Consider the following 21,590-nt stretch of genomic DNA (forward strand, 5'->3'; position numbering starts at 1 on the left):
TCAAGAGAGGACTATGTGCCATAATTTACTTTAACGATGGTTTTATGCTATTGCTAGCTTCTTAATTATGGGAATGCTCGTATTATATCACTTTGAGTGAATTCTAAACTTAAAAATGTAATATCTTTCGATTAGATAAAAAATAATATCATCTCGCCTACTGCAAAATTATTCGCACCAAATTTATACTACTTTAATGCATTGATTATGATTTTGTTTCAACACCAAGAAACATATAGAATAGAATTTTTTACACCAAACATGAATGAAACATTAATTGAATTATGTGTTTGGTCCATTCATTTTATTAATTTTTTTATATATTTTAATTTGATATAATTTATTTCCACATTTATGTTAAACATTATCGTGATGGTGTATTTAATACGAACATTTGTATTTTTTTAAAATTTAAAATGATTAATGGTATTAATTATTTATATTAATTAATGATATTATTATATTAAATAAAAACAAATAATTTAAATCATAAGTTTTAGATCAAAACTCCAATTTAAAATACGTTAAAAAAGCTAAAATTTGAAGGATAAAGTATAGTAATGGTCACTGAACTTTTATGAGCTTTCATTTAGATTCTCTAACTTTTAAAACTTGCAATATAGTCTCCCAACATTTAGTCTGTTTGTAATATGGTCTCCGACGTTACACTATCGTTACAGTCCCCCAACATCACCGTTTGCAGCTATGAAAATTAGGGTAAATTATATAAATGATCATTGAACTTTTCTGAAGCTTTCATTTAGGTCTCCCAACTTTTAAAACTTACAAAACAATCCTCAATTTCATTTTAAACCTTAAATTCCAAAATAATTCAATTACATTCTAAACCTTAAATTGAAATATTTTAGAATTTAGAGTTTAGAATGAAATTGAATTATTTTAGAATTTAGGGTTTAGAATGAAATTGAGGATTATTTTATAAGTTTTAAAAGTTGAAGGACCTAAATATAGGTGCTTAAAAAGTTAAGTGACCATTTATATAATTTACCCTAATTTTCATAGCTGCAAACAGTGATGTTGGGGGACTGTAATGGCAGTGTATCGTCGGGAACCATATTGTAAAAAGATTAAATGTTAGGGGACTGAATTACAAGTTTAAAAAGTTGAGTGACTTAAATGAAAGAATCAGAAAAGTTAGATGACCATTACTATACTTTACCCAAATTTGAAAGGCTGAAAGAAGAGTATTTCTGGTATTTCGATATTTTCTCAAACTTTTTTACCGCTAGTCAAACGGTCAACACCCTAAGAAAACCGCTAAGTGGTATTGGAATCATGCCGTAAAACATGCATTTCTTTCTCTCTGTAGCGCGTGATTGACGAGAAGGCACTGACACGATTACGTGGCGTTCTCCAGTTGGTCAATTTCGAGTCGTCGGGATTCATTACTAGCACCAACCGATAAACAAGTACCAACCGATAAACAAGTACCAGTCTCTCTTTCTAAGGAAAAAAAGAGTTCTCATTTCCTTTTAAATTTTGTGCCTTTCAAAATCTGTGTTTTCCCTGTCCACAAAATTCCGCTTTTTCTCCTTAGTTTTTCCCTCTCTTGCTCACGAAAATACCCTATATGTGTTCACCAATGCATCACCTTCCGATCCAACGCAATTTTGACCCTTAACGCTTCCGAATTCCCATCGAGTTTTACCCCAGCCTGATTTTACTCACTGAGTTGGTTTGGTGGAAAATAATGTTGGAGGCCATGGAGAGTTCCGTCAATGGCGGTGGTTTAACACAATTCCTGAGCTGCGGAGACAGTAGTGAAGAAGAACTCTCAGTGCTGCCACGTCACACTAAGGTGGTTGTCACTGGGAATAACCGTACTAAATCGGTTCTCGTTGGTCTACAAGGCGTGGTCAAGAAGGCTGTTGGACTTGGCGGGTGGCATTGGCTGGTAATTCTTTTGAATTTTTCAGTTTCGATGGAAATGGGGTTTGGGTGGGTTTCTCCGGCAATTGTTTTTACTCTTTATTTCCTGGGTTTACAATGTGGATGTTTTTCTTCAAGTAAAATCAAATTTGTCTTTCCCCCCCAAAGTAGCGTGGATTCAATTTGAGCTATTATCAAATAAACGTTTTGGTTTTACTTCATTTATTTATAATTCTTTCCTTTTTGTGAATTTTGCATTGAATCTTTCTCTCTGATCCAATTGCATGTCCTGTTGTATAAGATTTATTTTGAATAAAACTGCAAATTTAGCTTTCCATTGTCTAAATTTGCTTGAATTTCGATACTTCCCAATAAAAGTAATGGTTTTATTTTTATTATTGCTCACAAGTTGCAAATTTGAGGTTTTGGGTTTGGGTTTTGATTGCATGCAAGTGTCTGTCATTGGATCTGTAGTTTTGAAGTATTTTAACTTACATTTCTACAATGAATCATGATTTTGGGGGGTTTATTTCTTCTTCTTTTTCTTGTACTTGGTGTTTGTAATCTACTCTAAAGTCATGATATTTAATTTTTTAAATTAAATTTATTAGGTGTTGATCTTCATATTGGTGTTACTTTTTTCGATTGCATGATTGAGTATTCTTGGGATCTTGGTTTGGGAATGTTTATGGAACCCATATTTTATATTCTGAATTCTGATTCAGTTCTGTCTTGGTATTAATCTCTCAAGGTTTTTGCTTATCTTGTGCTATTCGAAACTTGCAATCATTTCTTAAGTCGATTATCTTTCCTTGGTTTTTAAGAAAAATCCCCCCCCCCCTTTTCTGTTCCATTTCTTTGCAGTTTTCGTAACATCTATCTGCAAGTCTCATGATTGAATATGGGATTTATTCATAGCTTTGATTCCTTAAAAATTATATAGTGCTTTTCATTTATCTTCTCTATTTTTTATTTCTTGCCAAATATCCAAATCCACTTACTTTGTTGTTTATTGTGATATTCATTTGTCCAACTAATAAAATCACAGGTTCTTACAAATGGCATAGAAGTAAAGCTACAAAGAAATGCCCTCAGCGTGATTGAAGCTCCCACCGGTAATGAAGAAGATGACTACCTCGAATTCGGAAACATGCAGTGCAATGGATCATACATGAGTGAGCTCTCCTTTCCTCTTTATTTCAAATCTTGCATATTCTAGAGAGGGTTAATCATTTTGAGTTTGAATTCACTTGTTTCTATGTTCTTTTTGGCCATACATGATTTAAAAAAAATCAGTAGAAAAGTTGTTTTCTTTACCTGTGTTAGTACTAATAAATTTTGTCCTGGAAGTGGAGTGCCATGGTGCTTAATGGCTTTTGATCTCTAATGATACTTAATTTTGGGATCAACTATTCCGAGACTTAATACTTCTGATATAAGTGATTTGGATGATAATATTCTGTAGTGAAAACTGAAAAGTAGTTGAGGTTGGTACATATAGGGTCCATTGTGTCTTCATCTTTAACTTTCACTATTTCTAATCTAAAAGCTCCATTGTCTCATTTCTTTATCTTTTTATTGGTCCCTCCATGCTCTTTTTTTCTTTCTTATTCCTACTTGTTCCATCTCCCAATTTTCAGCATCTGATGACACTCAAAAGTCCCACAGATCGAGGCATAGATCACATAAATCGACGGGGTCTTCTCGCAAGACTTTGAGCATGTCTCTTTCTTGTGACTCACAGTCTAAGAGTTCTGTTTCGACACCCCGCGAGTCCACGGTATATGGTTTTTAAAACGCTGTATTTATTTCTTGTACAGTGTTTGATATCACATGTTGCCAATGATAAGGGATTGCAAAAATAGGTTAGCTGTCTATTTTTGCCTAATTAAGATTTATTTTTCATAATATTTATTCTATAGAAAATTGACCTCAGCAAACTCGAGATGGCTGCTCTGTGGAGATATTGGCGACACTTCAATCTTGTAAGCCCCTCCCATTGAAACATTAAATTGAAATATAATTTACCAGCACGGCCTTGTGTGCTTGTAGAAACGAAGAAAAAAGATTTCAAACGTCTCATTGCTTTTGCTATTCTAGGTGGAGGCCATTCCCAATCCATCAAAAGAGCAACTAGTTGATATCGTTCAGAGGCATTTCATGGCACAGGTAACTTAACTCCGATAGCTTCCCTTCAATTTTTTCTTCCTTGCATTTTTAGGTGGAAGTGCCATTACCAACTCTGTTTAACTGGTTGAAATCCCCTTGGAAGGGAAACAAAGTCCGTAGTTTATGTATATCTAGTGGTTTCTATTTATTAAGCCAGGTGTATATTAGTTTTCACCTCCTTTCAGAATGAGAATGATGAGATTTATCAGTGTCTGGAAATTCTTTTTGATAATGTGATGAAAATTACCTTCTGTTGGTGTAGCAAATGGATGAGCTGCAGGTGATCGTGGGATTTGTTCAGGCCGCAAAGAGATTGAAAACAGTTTGGAAATGACATGAAGGATAATGTTTAGACTGGCTTTCGAGTTTGTTTGTCAACATCTCAAACGCTAACAGATACTTGGTATGGCAATGTCCGTTCGATAGTGATATCTGTAACATAAGTTGATCCGTGTTAGTAGGATAGTATCTTATTTTGAACTATAGAGGTTGAGTTTCATTTTGGTAGAGTAGTTAATGTAGATATAATCCAAAACGAGACCTCCAAGAAGCTTCCTTTCTACAGCTTGGTTGAATGTTCTTGTGACTTGGGGAAGTGGATTTCTTGAAATGTATGTGCATATATATATATATATATATTCACGGTTGCCTTTAGATATCAATCTCTGAAGGAAAGAAGGCATCCGATGTGAATAGGACTAATGGTGGCAAACATCATCTTTACAAGAAGAGGCCTTTTCTCAACTCCATAAAGTAATGAAGCCTTTTCTCAACTCCATAAAGCAATGGAGCCTTTTCTCAACCCCTAACTTTTCAAATAAATCTACTATAAATAGGGATGGGTGTTTAATCGAGCTGAGTCAAGAAATTTCGAGTTAACGAGTTGAATTAATAATTTAAACTTTATTTATTTTTTTAGTTAAGTTGAGTTTATAAAATTCGAGTCGAGTTGTTTGAGTTTTAATTTAAATTTAATTATAAATATTTATAATATTATGTTCTTTTTATATAAACATATATATTTCTTCATATATTTTCATATTGATATATATATATCACACAAAGTTTAGGGACTTGGCTCGAATTTAAAAAAATTCGATTAAAATCAAATTTTGCTCGCTCCTATCCGTTTATACGCAATACAAAGATGAATAATAAAATTTGGTCTTTATAATTTAACTTCTTAAATAACAAGAAGTTTCAGGTTTTAAAAAGCCCATATCAGTCTACTAACATTTTCTTAATGATGATGGTATTTTGGATTAAGACAACATTAACAATCGATTAAAATTCCAAATTTAATATAACAAAAAAGTGAACTAAAACTTTGACGTGATTGATCCATTAAGCTGGCATGGATGTCGTTCCCTTAAATTAGCTCCTTTTGATTTTTAATAAACATATATGCTCTTTGGCTAATGTTTAGATATTAAACGTCTCCCGCCTACTTGAGCAATTTGCTCTCATATAGAGAGAGATTTACTTTTACTAACTTCAAATTAAGTGCATTTTATATATGTATGATTATTATTTTTAACAACTTAACCGTTAAATTTCATATTATATTCATACATATATTAAATTTTAAATAAATTAAAAACATCTAATTATTTATTTATGCAAAAACTTTCATACCTGAATATCTATTAATAATGATATTACTTTGGATTGACATAATAGAAGTATTAATCTTACAAATTATAAAAAAGTGAAAAATTCGTTTCATTTATTAATATTTTTTTATTAGAGGTGGATTCATCTCTTATATATATAATTTAACTATTAATTATAAATACAAAATCAATACATAGGAGTCATAATAAATAAAAAATAGAATTAAAATCAACTTAAACCAAAGTAATTGCGAACAAAACTTATATAAAAGGAGTAAAGGAATATGCATATGGGTAAATTTAAGCTTTTTGGACCAAATCTAATACCCATCCCACCATTTGATTTACATATATAAATGCAAAATTCCAAAAGCAAATATTATCCCACTAATCTGCCAACAAATCTACTAAACTTAGTAATCCTTGGTAGTGTGTTACACCAAACAACAAATAATTCCACCATTTGCATGCTTTCTCGAAGTGGGTCCTCTTGGCTCTTGCATGTCCCAACCCTCCACTTTCGGCCATTTTATTTATATCATTTAATTATACAAGCAATTATCTTTATTTTATTGGTGTCGTTTTTCTTGGGGTATATCATTTAAGTACATGAATATTAATATTTTTGAAACTTACTCCTTTTACTTCAAGGGATTAAATAACACTGAATGTCATAACTTAATAATAGTCATTACAAGAGCAATATCTATTTATCATTTTTAGTACATGATTCGACATGTGCACTCGAGTTACCATTTGTAGTCTTCAAATATTCTTAAAAAACATTAAAAAAAAAAATAAACTATATTTGACCTTCATGAACGTAGTACTAAGAAAACAGAGTATTGAAGTCCTTGGAATTTGCAGGGTACGTGCTTTATTTGGTAAAATAAGATCTGGGCAAGCAAAGTTTGAAAGGATGGCAGAACATAAGCAAATGTGGCTTCCTAGTTAAGCTAATTTACTTGGAATTTTCCAGTAAAAGATGGCCTTTGGGATTGTAAAAAATGGGAAATGTATCTCAATCAGTCAGGAATTTGGGTCCACTTGACCATGTGCGATAAGAGCCCCACTGTGAGTTGTATCCCTTCTTTTAAGCTTACTAGACCAATGAAAGCGAACGTGGTCTAAAACCACTTGCAGTTGCAGGCAATACAAAAAGTGTAGGGGTTTCTTCTTTGGGTTTGGCCGGAAATAGGAAACCATTGAATTTAAGATGGGATGGGATGGTCCGATCTTGTTTTTAATAATTTCATCTTCCTCTTTTTGGTTTGGCTTGTAGCATGGCATGACACACCAACGGCCGTCGTCCCTTCCATCATTATTTCCATCCCAATCCCGGGTAATGTTTCTCTTCTAAGCAACTATAAGATAAACAATGTATGTGATCGTATTTCTATTTTGATGATTCGATTATACGATTATTTTATTAAGATTTGAATTGTAATGTTACGGCCTAGAACCACGAGCCTATGAACTAATTGTAGACCCATGTTCAAGCCAGGAAAATTCTAAAGGGGTAAATAAATTGAGATTAAACTAACGAAGGTATGTTTGTATTCGGTCTGTGTTTATTTTTTTATATTTGAAATTGTTTATGTTTGTTCGATTAATGTTTGATAACTAACCATATATTTGAAATAGTTAAATTATACCACTAGTTCTTAAGTTCACCTTATCTTCAATTTAGTTCATATCTTAACAATATTTAAAATGTAAAAAAATAAAAGTAAAAGGAGAACCAAATAAATGATCTTATAAACGAGTCAATAAACAAGATTATAATCAAGTAGATAAATGAAAAAAATAAATGAGCTTGCTCGTAAATATACGAACCAAACACACATCTCTTATCATTTGTTCGTTTATTAAATGAACATAAAAACTTTGTTCATACACATTTATTCAACTTAATAAACAAACATAAAAGAACAATATACAAATGTTTCTCGAATAATTTGTTGTCGAACGCTTTATTAGTTTATGCCCCTAAAAAAATTCCCTATGGGTGAGATGTAACCTAACATTCAACCTCAAAAAGGCAAAAAGCAGATTATCAACCTTTAAAAATTGCATGAAAAATGCTCAAATCCGGGGAACTTGATTCGCATCATACAGCTTTCTAATCCATAAACACAAATAACAAACTAAAAGTGGATTTCGACATGGGATTTTATAAAAGGAAATTAGATTCATACATTGAATATTTTCTTTAATTTATATCAACTTGGACGCAAAAGAAACATTCTCAAATTCCATGCTTTGTCTTTTTAAATAGAAGCTTTCATTTAGATCCGTCCACGAGTTGATGGATTATGACATGCCATTAGACTAATCAAATTTAATTTTTAAAATATATGATTAATAAATCAAATAGTAATACAATATTTAAAATAAATTCAAATTGATTTATTTTAAAAATTCATATGACATATTGATATAGCATTATAGTTTTTGATGCAATTGATTTAGCATTATCTAATTCATATCTTTCAACCCTTTTTAGTGAAAAACGTATATGGGATAAATTATATGTTGAAAGAAACCATATATTTTCAACACCTAGAGATGCTGACTAAATTATTTTACGGTAAACTGCACATTTAGTACCCAAATTATAATTTTGTTATATTTAGTCATTCAACTATTATTATTTTTAAATACACAACATTACATTTTGATTTTATTTTGGTTACCAATCGCTAAAAATTTAACAAAACCGTTGATGTGATATTTTTAAAAAATTCAATGACGATATGGACCTTATGATGTCACATCAACACCATTGTTAATTTTTTAACGATGGATGATCAAAATGAAACCAAAACGTAATGTTAAGTACGATTTTGAAACAAAAAATATTTGAATGACCAAAACATAACAAAACTGATAGTTGATGTACTAAAATGTAGTTTACCAATTGTTTTAACTTTCAACAAACATAACGTGACCCTAATAGCCTACTAATAGTTTATCTATAGATATTTAGATAAGGGCTTTATTTATAGGTTTCAATGTCATTTTCCTATATAAGTTTGTTATTTAGTCGTTGAATTAATAGAATCTTTTAATTAATTATTTGTCCAATTAAGGGTTTTTAAAATGACAAGTTGGATTAATCACCAGGCAAGTAGATTCTGACTCATTTTTTATAAGGTAGATGAGTTGTATTGTATCCATAGTAGGTCAACCGACACATTTGAAGACAATGATAGATCTTGTAACAATGTAGTAATAAACTCGAAGTAAAATCTAAATAATGTTTAAGTCCTTGACATTCGGTGGGAGTACACCAAACCCTAACAACCCTATTTTTCATTCACTATTATTTTATATGACTATATATATTGTATTATAGGTAATAATATTTTATATTGATATATATAATGCATATAATAACATGTGCGTTAACATATAACATGTATAAAGATCCCCAATAAAATAGACATCAAGATTTTATGGAGAAAATTCATTTGAGAAAAATCGCAGACAAAGATGAGAAAATTCATTAATGTCGTGAGAAGAATAATTCAAGAGGAGTTCTCATGGATAACCTGAGATCTAACCATAATATCTATCATCTGTTTATAGGGATAAATACTTATTACAATGAAACTTGTAAAATAAATATCTAAAAGTAGATTTTATATATAAAACAAAGAAAAGCTTCACATTTTTAAGCAAACTTGATTTAGCACTTTCCTTAATTATGTCTTAATTAATATCTTCATTAATTGAGTCAAATCAAATTCGTGTTGACACTGACAATATAATATATAAAATTATAAATCTTTAGAACTCATCTAGTAATTTCATTGGTTAAAGATAATATTGTATTGTTGTTCTATTTAAAGGCCCTAAGTTCGAGCAATTACGTCTGTAATGTACGTGCTTGTTATGAGCCATTATCAATGACAAAAAAGATTTTGAATAAATACTTCCTCTCTCTCATACTATTAACAAAATTATAGATCTTTAATATATATATATATATGATCAATTTTCATGTGAGTCACGCGTCATTCAAATTACATGATTAAACACAAGGGGTTTCTTTATGCAGAGATATTCTTGGATCTTACCCTTTTACAAACAACATTGCTGTTCACGTAATGTCCGAAACTCTGAATCAAATTTGTTTCCAATTATGTGACATAAGAAACAAGGAAATTAAAAGAAGCAATGAAATTAAAAAAAAAACTTTCCTTTTTACTCTTTCAACGTTGAAAACCAAACAAAACCTAAAATGTATGTATTAGTTTGCTTCGTGTCTAATTAACCCCTCCATCCCTTTCACAACCATAGATTATGTTCCAAAACTACCTCACTCCTTCAAGTTATACCAAATCCTCCATGAATTACAATCCTAATTACCCCAAACTTTTAAATCACCAAAGCACCCCAAATGTATATTTATTTTTCATGTAAAGAAGTCAAATAATAAAAGGAAATTATTTGTATTTAGATTCTGGTTTTAATGGAATAGAGAATATTGACTAATCTCAAGTTTAATTATATATATCTTATTTGGTTTTTATAAAATAAAATAAAAACAATAATTAGTTTGAGGATATGAATTGTGGGACCGCAAAGTGTTGTATAAATAAATGACACCATTGTTGCCCATAAATATATGGGTCCATACCATCCAATTCACCCTATCCAAATCAATAATCGTCTATCAATATATACTTACTTGCTGCAACAAAACCTTTTCTTATTACGAGTTCAAGCAATTGTGTTTGTAGGGTATACGCGTTTATTATCAATTGATTGAGAGTTAAACAAATATTATCTTATAATCCAAGCTGAATCGAATTTAAAGAAATTGAAAAACATTCAAATATATAAAATGTCAAGACTATTTTAATTTCATTTTTAGTTGAAATATTATAAGCTTCGTTTTCCTCGTTTAATGATTCCATTTTAATTTACTAACCACTCTTTGAAAGATATTTGTTTATTGTCATACTCAATCATTGAATCCTATTATTTATTTATGTTCCAAGGAAACAGATTTTTAATAACTTATCCAATCAAAATTCTTAATCAATTTATATTTGATTCTCTATCTATGTTTTGCGTTTATGCATTGAGGAATCTAATTATTTACATCTGCTTTTATAAACATTCAGCATTTAATGTTTAAGTACTATGGTATAATTCATTAAATAACCACAAAATATAACCTTTGGTAAACAAAACTACACTACTGAATGAACTTTCACTTTTTATTTTGCGCCGAATGTATCAAATTTACATGATAAACACTAGCAATATTTAGTGGCAATTTATTACTACAAATAAGGAAATAATTAATTTTGCATTTATATTAGGGTGGTATTATAGTGTAGACACATAGCATGTTTTCCATGTAAATTAAATATGTAGGATGGACACTTTGAAAAAATAATTGTTGAATAGGAACCTAAAAAAGACGGAATTAATTATTATATTTCAATTGTAAATGATCATAACACAAAAAAAATTAAAAAGATCGTTTAAATATTAATTTAAAATTTAAAACTATTTTGGTTCAATTTTTAATAAAAAAAAACTATTTGAGTGATTACATTATCTTTGTTTCTCTATAGGTTATATGTTCTAGACTCACTAGGAGCACCTCTCTTCATTCCTCCCTCTTTTAAGTAAGATTATGATTAAATTTAGAATTTGTCAAAAATTTAATAGTATTTACACGAATCAAGTTATTTTAGTGATTAAAAAAATTATTATTATTATTCTTTGAGGTTTTAAATTTCAACCTAACTTAATGAAAAATGAATGTTAATCTTAATTAATATTTTTCTCAAACTGTTTGATTTATATATAAAAAAATATTAAATAATTGATTTTATATTTTATATTTTTGTTTGAAAGGGGTTTTATATATTTTTCGTTTATTATATTAATGATAATATTAATTAAGTTAAACTTAATTTATAAATAAATAATAATAGAATTTAGATAAATATTATCAACTTTTTATACCTAGTTTAGTTGCTAATATCAATATTTAGATACACCTGATTTTCTTTCTTCCTAATTTACCAACTTTTTCTGCAGGAGAAAAAGAAAGCACCATGTAGATATATATATATATATATAGTTGTACCAACCCCCACCAATCTTTGGATTTTATGTTCATCATTTCTTCTATTATATCCTTTACCCTCATTTAGTTATGTCTTTCATTTCTTCACTGTAACTATTTCTTATCTCTCCGAAAACCAGAAAAGGAAGAGAGAGAGAGAGAGAGAGAGGAGAAACCTTTAGAAATCTCGTCCTTTTTAGCAGCACTGTTTTGAGAATACCTGATTTCCTATTCAGAAAGACAAAGTGGAAGATATTTAGATCCCATTATTTTTCAAATCTATATACAGATTTTTGCTCGGGCTAAGCTCTGCAAATTTTGGGTTTTTCTTGGAGATATCTTTTTCGGAGGAGAAATGTGGAGCGAAGAGCTATTTTTCTGGGTTCTCAAACCGATTGGAGAATCAATGCAGATTTGATGAAATTATAATATTGAATGCTTTACTTTTGGATGTTTCATGGAGCTTATAATCCGGTGTGGTTCAAGGACCGTTACCAGATTTGATTTTAAGCTTCGATTTGCTGCTGTTTTATTGGAGGTAAAGCTTTCATTTCACTGTATTTTTTTTCATAAAAGAGATTTTTTTTCTCATACCGTTTTAATTGCTTAAAAAAGCTGGGATGATTGTGGGTTTAATTGTAGAAATAAATCAGGTTGCAGAACTCCTGGGTTCACTGAGAAATTTAGTTCGAAAAGGATCATATATTTCGAAATTTGCTGTTTAATAAAGTTTTTTTTTGCTTTTTCTTTTCTGCACTTAAAGATGTGATTCATTTGGTTACTTCATATTTTTATCTATATTTATTAATTTTACTTTTTGCAACGATTTTTTTGGGGTTCTTCCCTTTTTGGAAGCTGTTCTTGTTGGATGAAACCGTGAACTTGAATTAGCTCCTGAGATTTTGAAAGTTATCTGGGATTCTTACATCTACAGTTTTCATCGTTCCCCAATTTTGTTACTTTCAAATTATTTGAAGTATATTCTTTTTTTTTGTGGTAGTGGTTTTTTTTTTGGGGGGGGGTGGACTCCACATCAGATGGCTGAATTTGAGTTCACGATTTGCAAAATTTTAATCTTGGTGCTGGTATTAGCCAGTGTATTTTTTAGATCTATTGATGCATTGAGCTTTTCTTTGCCTTTTTTGTTTTAATTTCTAATTCCCGGGTTTAGGGCTTGTGCAATTTCCTTTAAAGCTGGAGCTTTTTCTTACGTGTACTGCAGGTTTTATTGTTATTGTTATGGTTTGAAGCTGCTACAGCTAAGTTAGGAGAGCACGATGATCTGCAGTGGGAAGGCCAAGAAAGAGGGAGTAGGGAAAACATTGCTTCACATTCATGTATTCATGACCAGATAGTTGAACAGAGGAGGCGACCGGTCGTAAGGTTTATTCGGTTACTCCCCAAGTTTATGAGCACTCGGGTATCTCAAATCATGTACATCACAAAGGAAGGTCATTGCTTGGGATTCCCGAGTTGCTTGGGCTTCCAAAGGATGCTAAACAACCTATAAGAATATTTTTAAATTATGATGCTGTTGGACACTCACAGGATAGAGATTGTCGAAAAGTTGGTGACATTGTGAAGGTGTGTGCTTTTGTGTCCATGGTGTGATCTCTTTAACATTGTAGATTTGGTCATGATTGTAAGTCTAATGAGGGTATTTGGTATTTTCTTTCTTTGTTTTTCTGTTGTTTCCGGATTTTATTTTACCAGCTTGGGGAGCCTCCTCTGAGTTCTCCTCCTGGCACACCCTCCTGCAATCCTCATGGTGACCCTCGAATCTATGGTGACTGTTGGTATAATTGCACTTTGGATGATATATCTAGGGAGGACAAACGTCGCCGCCTTCGCAAGGTTTGAGCTTATATATTCTACAAATGAATTTTCTTTTGTTGAGTTAGGATTGAGCCAATGTTAACTTTTCTAAGAAATTTAATGAAGGCTCTAGGGCAGACAGCTGACTGGTTCAAGAGAGCCTTGTCTGTAGAACCTGTGAGAGGAAATTTGAGATTGAGTGGATATTCTGCATGTGGACAAGATGGAGGTGTACAGCTACCTCGTGAATATGTTGAAGGTATGTCATTGTTGTTTCATAACTTTGCTTAGATTCCATTTTCATCTTCATGTTGGCCGCTAAGAGTATTTTCCTGTTAGATTCATTCACAATCTTTATCTATCTTTTCATGCAGACGGTGTTGCCGATGCAGACTTGGTTCTTCTTGTGACTACAAGACCTACAACTGGCAACACTTTGGCATGGGCGGTAGCGTGTGAACGTGATCAATGGGGCCGTGCAATTGCTGGTAATTGCTTGTTGTCCCATCTCTAAAGTGTGGAATATGTTGTTTCTGGGTGCAGTAGAAATCTAAAATCAAAAGCAATGGTATACTTCCGTTTTGTAGGTCACGTGAATGTTGCTCCTCAACATTTAACGGCTGAAGCAAAGACTTTACTTTCAGCTACTCTTATTCATGAGGTTTGATGATGTTAATTGTATGAATTTGGAAGAGTATGAAAAGAAACTGTATGCTCTAAACACCAGTGTTGTTTTAATCCAGGTTATGCATGTCCTTGGCTTTGACCCACATGCTTTTGCTCATTTTAGGGATGAGAGAAAAAGGAGGCGCAGTCAGGTAATTGCATGGCATGTACTGTGAATATGGGCATCAAACCAATTTCATGATAAGTTTTGGATTCTAAAGTAAAAGCTCAAATCTGGTCACTTGTTCGTTGCTTTTGAAATCAGACTTCACATAAACTTTTAATATTTTGTGATTTGGATGCAAACAATTGCTTTTGACACTGAATCTTATGTCTTGTTGCTTTCAATATGAAAATCTTATGTTGCTTGTCTGTCATATCTGTACTTCATGGAAAGGGTTAGAACCTCACTATCCCATGGTTATCACTTTATGCATTTGTAGGTTACTGTACAGACCATAGATGAAAAGCTTGGGAGGATTGTAACTCGTGTGGTGCTTCCACGTGTTGTCATGCATTCACGACATCATTATGGGGTATTGTTAACTTCTTTGATGTGCAGAATTTGCTTTAGATTACTTTAAAAAGTACAATAATAAAATTGAACACGTTGTTGATGATTGTTTAATCGACAGGCGTTCTCAGAAAATTTTACAGGCTTAGAGCTAGAAGATGGGGGAGGACGTGGCACATCAGGTATTCAATTTTGGCAAAGTTGTTATTACCTCTCCCCTCTCAACTTTGAGCCATTGGTTGTGGATTACTCATGGAAGTTATCTCAAAATAGAATACATATATGGTTCTTAACAGAAGATGCAGCTCATTAGCCGTATGGTCCTTAATGTTTTGAGTGATGACTTGGCTGCAGGATCTCACTGGGAAAAACGGCTTTTGATGAATGAAATAATGACGGGATCTGTGGATACAAGATCAGTAGTTTCAAAAATGACTCTGGCATTGTTGGAAGATAGTGGATGGTATCAAGCTAACTATAGCATGGCAGATCGTCTTGATTGGGGTCGTAACCAAGGAACAGATTTTGTTACTTTTCCTTGCAATCTCTGGAAGGGGGCATATCATTGCAATACAACCAATTTGTCTGGCTGTACATATAACAGGGAAGCAGAGGGTTATTGTCCTATTGTAAGTTATAGTGGGGACCTCCCTCAATGGGCTCGGTATTTTCCTCAGGCTAACAAGGGTATGTTCTTGTTTGCAACTTGAATTCCTTATCTATGGGGATTGAAAACCAGTGGATTAACATATGAAAATTTTAAGTTACAATTATAGCCAAACCGTTTTCAGTTTTGGTTCTACATGTTCCTAATGTGATACTTGTGTAATGCATGCAACTTGTCCTTCTGAGTCCATGACCTTTGTTATTGACTTTTACAGGTGGTCAGTCCTCGCTGGCTGATTATTGCACATACTTTGTGGCATACTCTGATGGATCTTGTACGGACATTAATAGTGCAAGGGCCCCAGACAGGATGTTAGGTGAAGTGAGAGGGAGTAACTCGAGGTGAGCTTTGACCCAAAAGATCTTTACTGAGACTCTGTTTAAAGCTTTTCTTTTTAACTTAAATATGATTGGAACTTTTGAGGCAATTGCTGATTAATTATCTTTTAATGATCACATAGGTGCATGGCTTCATCCTTAGTGCGTACGGGTTTTGTGCGGGGTTCTGTGACCCAAGGAAATGGTTGTTACCAGCACAGATGTGTAAATAACTCATTAGAGGTACAGATAGATGTTTGCTAAGCGAAGATTTTTATTTTGCAAAGCAAAGTTTTGCTATGATCTATTTCCTGCATGGACCGACTAACTGAACTAATATACCTTTTGTTTAAAACAGTAAAAGATAAAGCTGGCAATGAATCATTTGAACGTTAAGATCTTTCCCTCCTACACCTTGTAACTAATTTTTTAATAATTGTTCTTTTAGGTTGCTGTGGATGGTATCTGGAAAGTGTGTCCTAAATCTGGTGGACCAGTTCAGTTCCCTGGTTTTAATGGTAATTTCAATCAACTGACTTTCAAGTCGATAAAATTTATCTATTTGCACTAATTTCTTTTGATGTTTTATCTGCAGGTGAACTGATTTGTCCTGCTTACCACGAACTCTGTAGCACTGCCTCTGTTTCTCTGTCTGGCCAATGTGCAAATTCTTGCAATTTTAACGGTGATTGTGTCAATGGGAAGTGTCATTGCTTTCTGGGATTTCATGCTCACGATTGTAGTAAAAGTGAGTTCCACACTCCTCAGTTTCATTATTTAGTTTAGATAAAGCATGGTATGTTGAGACTCTTCCAAGTTAATCCTGTTAAATAAATTGATGTTATTTTTCTGGCCTCTGTGTTATATAATTTTCAGGATCTTGCCCCAGCAATTGCAATGGACGTGGAAAGTGCCTTGCAAATGGGGTCTGTGAATGTGATAGCGGTCATGCCGGCATTGACTGCTCCACCGGTAATGCGTTGTTTAACTATAGATACTCGTTTTATATCCTTTTTAGTTGTTTTTTAATCTTATTTGTGGATGAAAAGTCGGGGGGCTTCTATATTGGTAACACCTTTTCTGGCATTGTTAAGCACAAACATGATCTTTTTATTATTCCCTCTTTTTTCAAGAGAAACAAAATGAAACATTGGGTGATATTTAAATATACTAAGACATTCAGTGATGCCTCTCAAGGTTTTCATTTCATTATTGAAGCCATTTCATGCTGTGTATGTTAGGATAAAATGCAGTCAAGTGGTGCCATATTTTGTGTTTCCTCGTTCTTAACCATTTTACTTGGAATTATATGCCAGCTGTTTGCGATGAACAATGCAGCCTCCACGGCGGTGTCTGTGACAATGGAGTTTGTGAGTTCCGCTGCTCTGACTATGCAGGCTACACATGCCAGAATAGCTCTACACTCCTCTCTAGTCTTTCAGTATGCAAGGATGTGTTGGAGAGGGAGTTGTCTGGGCAACATTGTGCACCTAGCGAGGCAAGTCTATTACAGCAGCTAGAAGAAGTTGTTGTCATGCCCAATTATCACCGCCTATTCCCAAGCGGTGCGCAGAAGCTGTTTAATAATGTATTCGGGAGCAGCTACTGTGATGCAGCTGCCAAGCGACTGGCCTGCTGGGTAAAGTAGCTCACCCCAGCAATTCTATTTCCAATAATTTGTTTTTCATTATTTATCGTTGTTACTTATTCCTGCCCTTACCAGATTTCAATCCAAAAATGTGATAACGACTGGGATAACAGACTGCGGGTATGCCATTCGGCATGTCAGTCATATAATCTAGCATGCGGAGCATCACTAGACTGCTCGGACCAAACTCTTTTTAGTAGCAAAGAGGAAGGTGAAGGCCAATGCACGGGCTTTGGCGAGACAAAGGTTTCCTGGTATAATCGCTTTCGATCTAGTTTCTTTTCGAGAAATACAGCTACAAAAGGATTGTCTGTAAAATATAGGAAGTATTAGCATCATCCGCAGCTGCCCTTTCCCCCCCTCCTTTTCTAGGGTTCCAGAGTAGGAAAGTTGGCACTTAAGGCAGTGCCCTAGGTATAGAGTTTTGCCCCAAATTCAATTTAGAAAACTGGGGCATGATTAGGTTTCCCAATTACAAAGCCTCATGTCGAGAAAATTGAAAAAAAATGTAAAAAAAAAAACAAAGAAGCTCTGTTGAGCCAGTGTTCCATGTTTGGCCGAAGGCCTTGAAAGGAAAGGAAAGGCGAAGCCCCATGTTTTTTTTCTGTATCTATTCATGCTTCGCCTCTTTAATGGTTAATGGCAATACTTTTTCATGCTCGTCTTTGTATATTTTAACCATGTAGCATGGACAAAATTTTCATATTTTCGACATTTTTGGGACCAACAAAACACCATTTGGTTGCAACAGTAGGCAAGTTTAGTGTAATATAAAACTTCCAACAGGTGAAAGATGGGTTTGAAGATCATTTAGCATATCCAACAAGCGACGACATGCTTCGTATAACACTCTTCCTTTATCCTGTCATTGCCGAATGTATTCGAAGAATTCGATACTGCACGTTTAGAGCCTTCTGAAACTGTATTTTACTTGTTAGATTAGGCGTGTTTGCAAGTTTTGTGGAAAGACTATTAATGATTTCCATATTTGCTAGGAGTTTCTAATGTGCGATTCCTAATGTTTTCACTTATTACTGTTGTTTTAGCTGCTTCTAAATGAAGTTGTTATTGGTATGAATACTTGGCTTGATTTTGCTCTAATGATTTGGTTGCATTAGGCATGTAGGTCGACTCCCAAGGCTTAAGATTTTATCATTACAAACTTACATCACTTTTAAAAGAGTGATCAAAGCTAATAATCTCAAAGCCTATACAGAAACCATCTTTATTACTTCCTCTGGACCCTCTGGCCATGAAATCCTTGTGGTAAACAAAAATATCTTCTCAATCTTATGGTAAATCAAATGATCACTAGAATTTACACTCGAGCTTGAAAAAATTGTCAATTGTTAAAATTTGTTTATAGCAGCCGTGATAAACCAATAAAAAAAGGCGGGTGAAATCACAACAGCAAAGATAACAAAGCCCTTCATTGAAGACTTACTAGGTCTTGGACTTTTTTCTATTAAAAAACATGAATATCTTTGGGAAGATTGTCTTTTTCTTTTTCTTTGGCTTTGGTTCTGGTGCTGGTTCAGTTAATTTATTCTTTGTTTTGGCCGGAGGATCAGCAGGTGGACTTGCAGGCTCGATGTTGTTCGTTTCTTTATATTCCTCCAAACTTATGCTTGGAGCGTGTTGTCCATGGTTCGATTCAGTAGCCATTCGTTGTTGCTCATGTTTAGCCCTCCAATTTCTCAACTCCTGCTCCACTCTTAACTTACCTTGTTTGGCCTTCTGAGCCCTTTCCATAGCAATTCTTTGTAATTCCTTTCTTTCATACATCTCTTTGTTTACTTCTTCCAGCTTTCCCAAGCTTTTTGACTGGGACTGGTTAGCTACCTCAATTCGAGACTTAACAGCTGCCATCCTCGTGTTGATTTGTGCCTCTAACTCATATGCACGTTTGTTGAGGTCATAGTACTCCTCTACGGACAGTGTTACACCACTGGATGAATCGACATTATTGGTGTTATGTGCTGATTCACTCGCTTGCAGTGCTTTGATGGCAGCTAAAGCTAGCTTCTCTGAAACCTTGGCAGCTTCAGTTTCCTTTTGTGTCACAAGTAATCTACTCTCTATGCTACTTGCTCCAGCTTTTGCCTGCTCTGCTTCTTCCTTTGCTTTGCAGAGCTCTTCACGAGCCATTTGAGCAAATGACTTGGCCTTCTCAGCCTCTTGGGCTGCTTGCTGCAGTTCTTTGGGCAGCTCTGTCATCTTCTCTGGCTGGACTACGGTGGCTTCTGACTGAGTTTTTTCCAACTTAGGCTTCTCCTTTTCAAGCTCTGATTTTAATGAATGAACAGTCGCCTTCAACGAATCCACTTCCGCATATGCTTTTTCTATATTGTGCTTCATCTCTTTAAGTTCCTTCTTTGCTGAAGTAATTGCTGCTTGCATATCAGTGTGAGGTCTTCCCTCTGATTTCTCTGGCTCATCGTTGGAGTCTCTATCAGTTGTCTGCTTAAATTTACATGCCCTATAAGCAGCTAGTTCAGCTTTCAAATCAAGTAGCAAAGCTGAAGAAGTGTCCATCTTTGATTTCAGCTCTTTTGTATAATTCACTTGTTGATTGATTCTCTGAAGTTCTTCTTCACCCAGTTTTAGATCCTTCTTCCATTGGAGTGTATATTGGTCTCGGGCCACGGCTACTGTAATCCTTCTCTCTTCTGCCTCCAAATGGGCAGCATGTGCAGATTCTAAGGATTCCTTTGTGGTAATGAGTTCAATGGTAAAATCTTCCACCATCTTCTCGACCTCTTTCGACGCTGAAACAGCTTTTTCAGCTTTCTTAACAGCTATATCTCTCTCTATCATCAACGAATCGTATTCCTTTCGTATCGCTTCCAGGTCATTAATAACAGTTTTGAGCTCCGAAACTGCAGCTTCATGCCTGGATTTAGCAACCTCGAGCTGTGCTTTCGCTGCAACGCTAGCCTCATTAGCAATTCCTTGCTCCATCTCCTCCATCCTGAGCTTTGCAAGCTCAGAATCTTGTTTTGCCTGATTTTCTTCAGTTTGTGCTCTCTCCAGGCCTATCTTCATCTCTTCTATCAACCTCTTTGTGTTGTCCAGCTCCTTTAATGCTTTAATCTTTGCCTCTTCTACTTCCTCTGAATGTTTCTTGTATTCAGGCAACTCCTCGTGTATTTTATCAAGTTCTTGCTCTACAAGCTTGCGTCTCTGTACCCAAAAAGGAACTTTATGTTGCATGTACAAGTTACAATGGCCATTAAAGATAGAGAAAAGATTTCATGATAAACAGCATTCATGATTCACCATGTATGATATATCAAACTTACCTCAATGCTTTGCACTTTATGAGCTTTCCAATCAACAATTGATCCAAACTTGGAAACAGCTTCCTTAACAGATTCGAAAGGTGCAGCTGTATCGATATGAATTCTTCCGTTGAAAGAACCTTCCTTAATGAATCTTGGGGACTCAACCGAAGAATTGATGATCCTTTGATGAGGCAACATAAGATTGAATTTAGCTACATGATCCATGTTTTTAGCATCTAATGGTTCGGCCTGATTAGAGTGATCAGCATTGGGAGAAGATAGAACAATGCCACCAAGAAGAGCATGTGAGCTGAAAAGAGAATCATCACCTCGACTCCTTTTTCCATCCGAAGTATCTTGTAATGATCTGATGTTAATGGCGTTGGCCGGAAGATGGGGTTCAGTAGGACCGGTGGTTGGTTGCATGTGGTGATTACTTTGAGATTGGTTCTTATCAGAAGGCAAAATTATGTTATTGTCACCATTGACAACATAATTGGCATCTTCAGATTTTTGTCTACATCCAACAGCAACACGAGGTAAAGAGAGTTCACTGGGTGATACCAGAAGCTCAGTTTCACAAGTCTCGACCATCGGATCGGAAGCACGAGGAGCGATTACGTTCTCGATATGACTAGGTGAAATTGCAGGAGAAATAGTATTTTGAGATAGCTTTTCATTGGGACTATGTATTCCTTGAGTAGTAGAATCTTCCATCAGTGTACCCTGGTGATCCGTTTGAGTTTGATCAATGCCAACTGACAAATTTGAAGCTGAATTATCTGTTACATGGTTTTCTGGCCTTGTAATTGGGGCATCAAAAGCATTTTCTGGAAAGGAGGGTTTAGAAATTTCCATTACTGACAATTGACTCAGGTTGTTTGTTCCATTATTAATTGGAACTGTTGGACCT

The 21,590-nt window shown here is 34.0% G+C and overlaps 2 protein-coding genes and 1 pseudogene across 2 annotated transcripts; 2 read left to right on the top strand and 1 right to left on the bottom strand.

Moving 5' to 3' along the window:
* Positions 1–1,547: 1,547 nt before the first annotated feature.
* On the top strand, positions 1,548–4,622 carry LOC120198940. The gene is made up of 6 exons (XM_039200172.1): positions 1,548–1,915; positions 2,939–3,065; positions 3,531–3,670; positions 3,813–3,875; positions 3,991–4,059; positions 4,322–4,622. Exons 1-6 carry the CDS (start codon positions 1,712–1,714, stop codon positions 4,391–4,393), a joined length of 675 nt encoding a protein of 224 aa, XP_039056103.1. The 5' UTR covers positions 1,548–1,711; the 3' UTR covers positions 4,394–4,622.
* A 7,243-nt stretch (positions 4,623–11,865) lies between these two features.
* Positions 11,866–17,997, top strand: LOC120198942 (annotated as a pseudogene).
* A 745-nt stretch (positions 17,998–18,742) lies between these two features.
* On the bottom strand, positions 18,743–21,535 carry LOC120198934 (protein WEAK CHLOROPLAST MOVEMENT UNDER BLUE LIGHT 1-like). Its single transcript, XM_039200168.1, has 2 exons — positions 20,696–21,535; positions 18,743–20,576 (listed from the first exon to the last, which is right to left on the bottom strand). The coding sequence occupies exons 1-2, from the start codon at positions 21,533–21,535 to the stop codon at positions 18,837–18,839; spliced, it is 2,580 nt and encodes an 859-aa protein (XP_039056099.1). The 3' UTR covers positions 18,743–18,836.
* Positions 21,536–21,590: the final 55 nt, after the last annotated feature.

This window comes from Hibiscus syriacus, unplaced genomic scaffold (assembly GCF_006381635.1).
Source record: "Hibiscus syriacus cultivar Baekdansim isolate YM2019G1 unplaced genomic scaffold, ASM638163v2 tig00005154_pilon, whole genome shotgun sequence".
NCBI lineage: Eukaryota > Viridiplantae > Streptophyta > Magnoliopsida > Malvales > Malvaceae > Hibiscus > Hibiscus syriacus.

What these genes read in the sequence shown, in the direction of transcription:
- LOC120198940 (XM_039200172.1), top strand. Translation starts at nt 1,712, where the DNA reads ATGTTGGAGGCCATGGAGAGTTCCGTCAATGGCGGTGGTTTAACACAA. An exon ending in TTGGCGGGTGGCATTGGCTG is followed by an intron (nt 1,916 to 2,938) that starts GTAATTCTTTTG and finishes ATAAAATCACAG; the next exon opens with GTTCTTACAAATGGCATAGA. An exon ending in AGAGGCATTTCATGGCACAG is followed by an intron (nt 4,060 to 4,321) that starts GTAACTTAACTC and finishes CTGTTGGTGTAG; the next exon opens with CAAATGGATGAGCTGCAGGT.
- LOC120198934 (XM_039200168.1), bottom strand. Translation starts at nt 21,535, where the DNA reads ATGGAAATTTCTAAACCCTCCTTTCCAGAAAATGCTTTTGATGCCCCA. An exon ending in ATAAAGTGCAAAGCATTGAG is followed by an intron (nt 20,577 to 20,695) that starts GTAAGTTTGATA and finishes TTTTGGGTACAG; the next exon opens with AGACGCAAGCTTGTAGAGCA.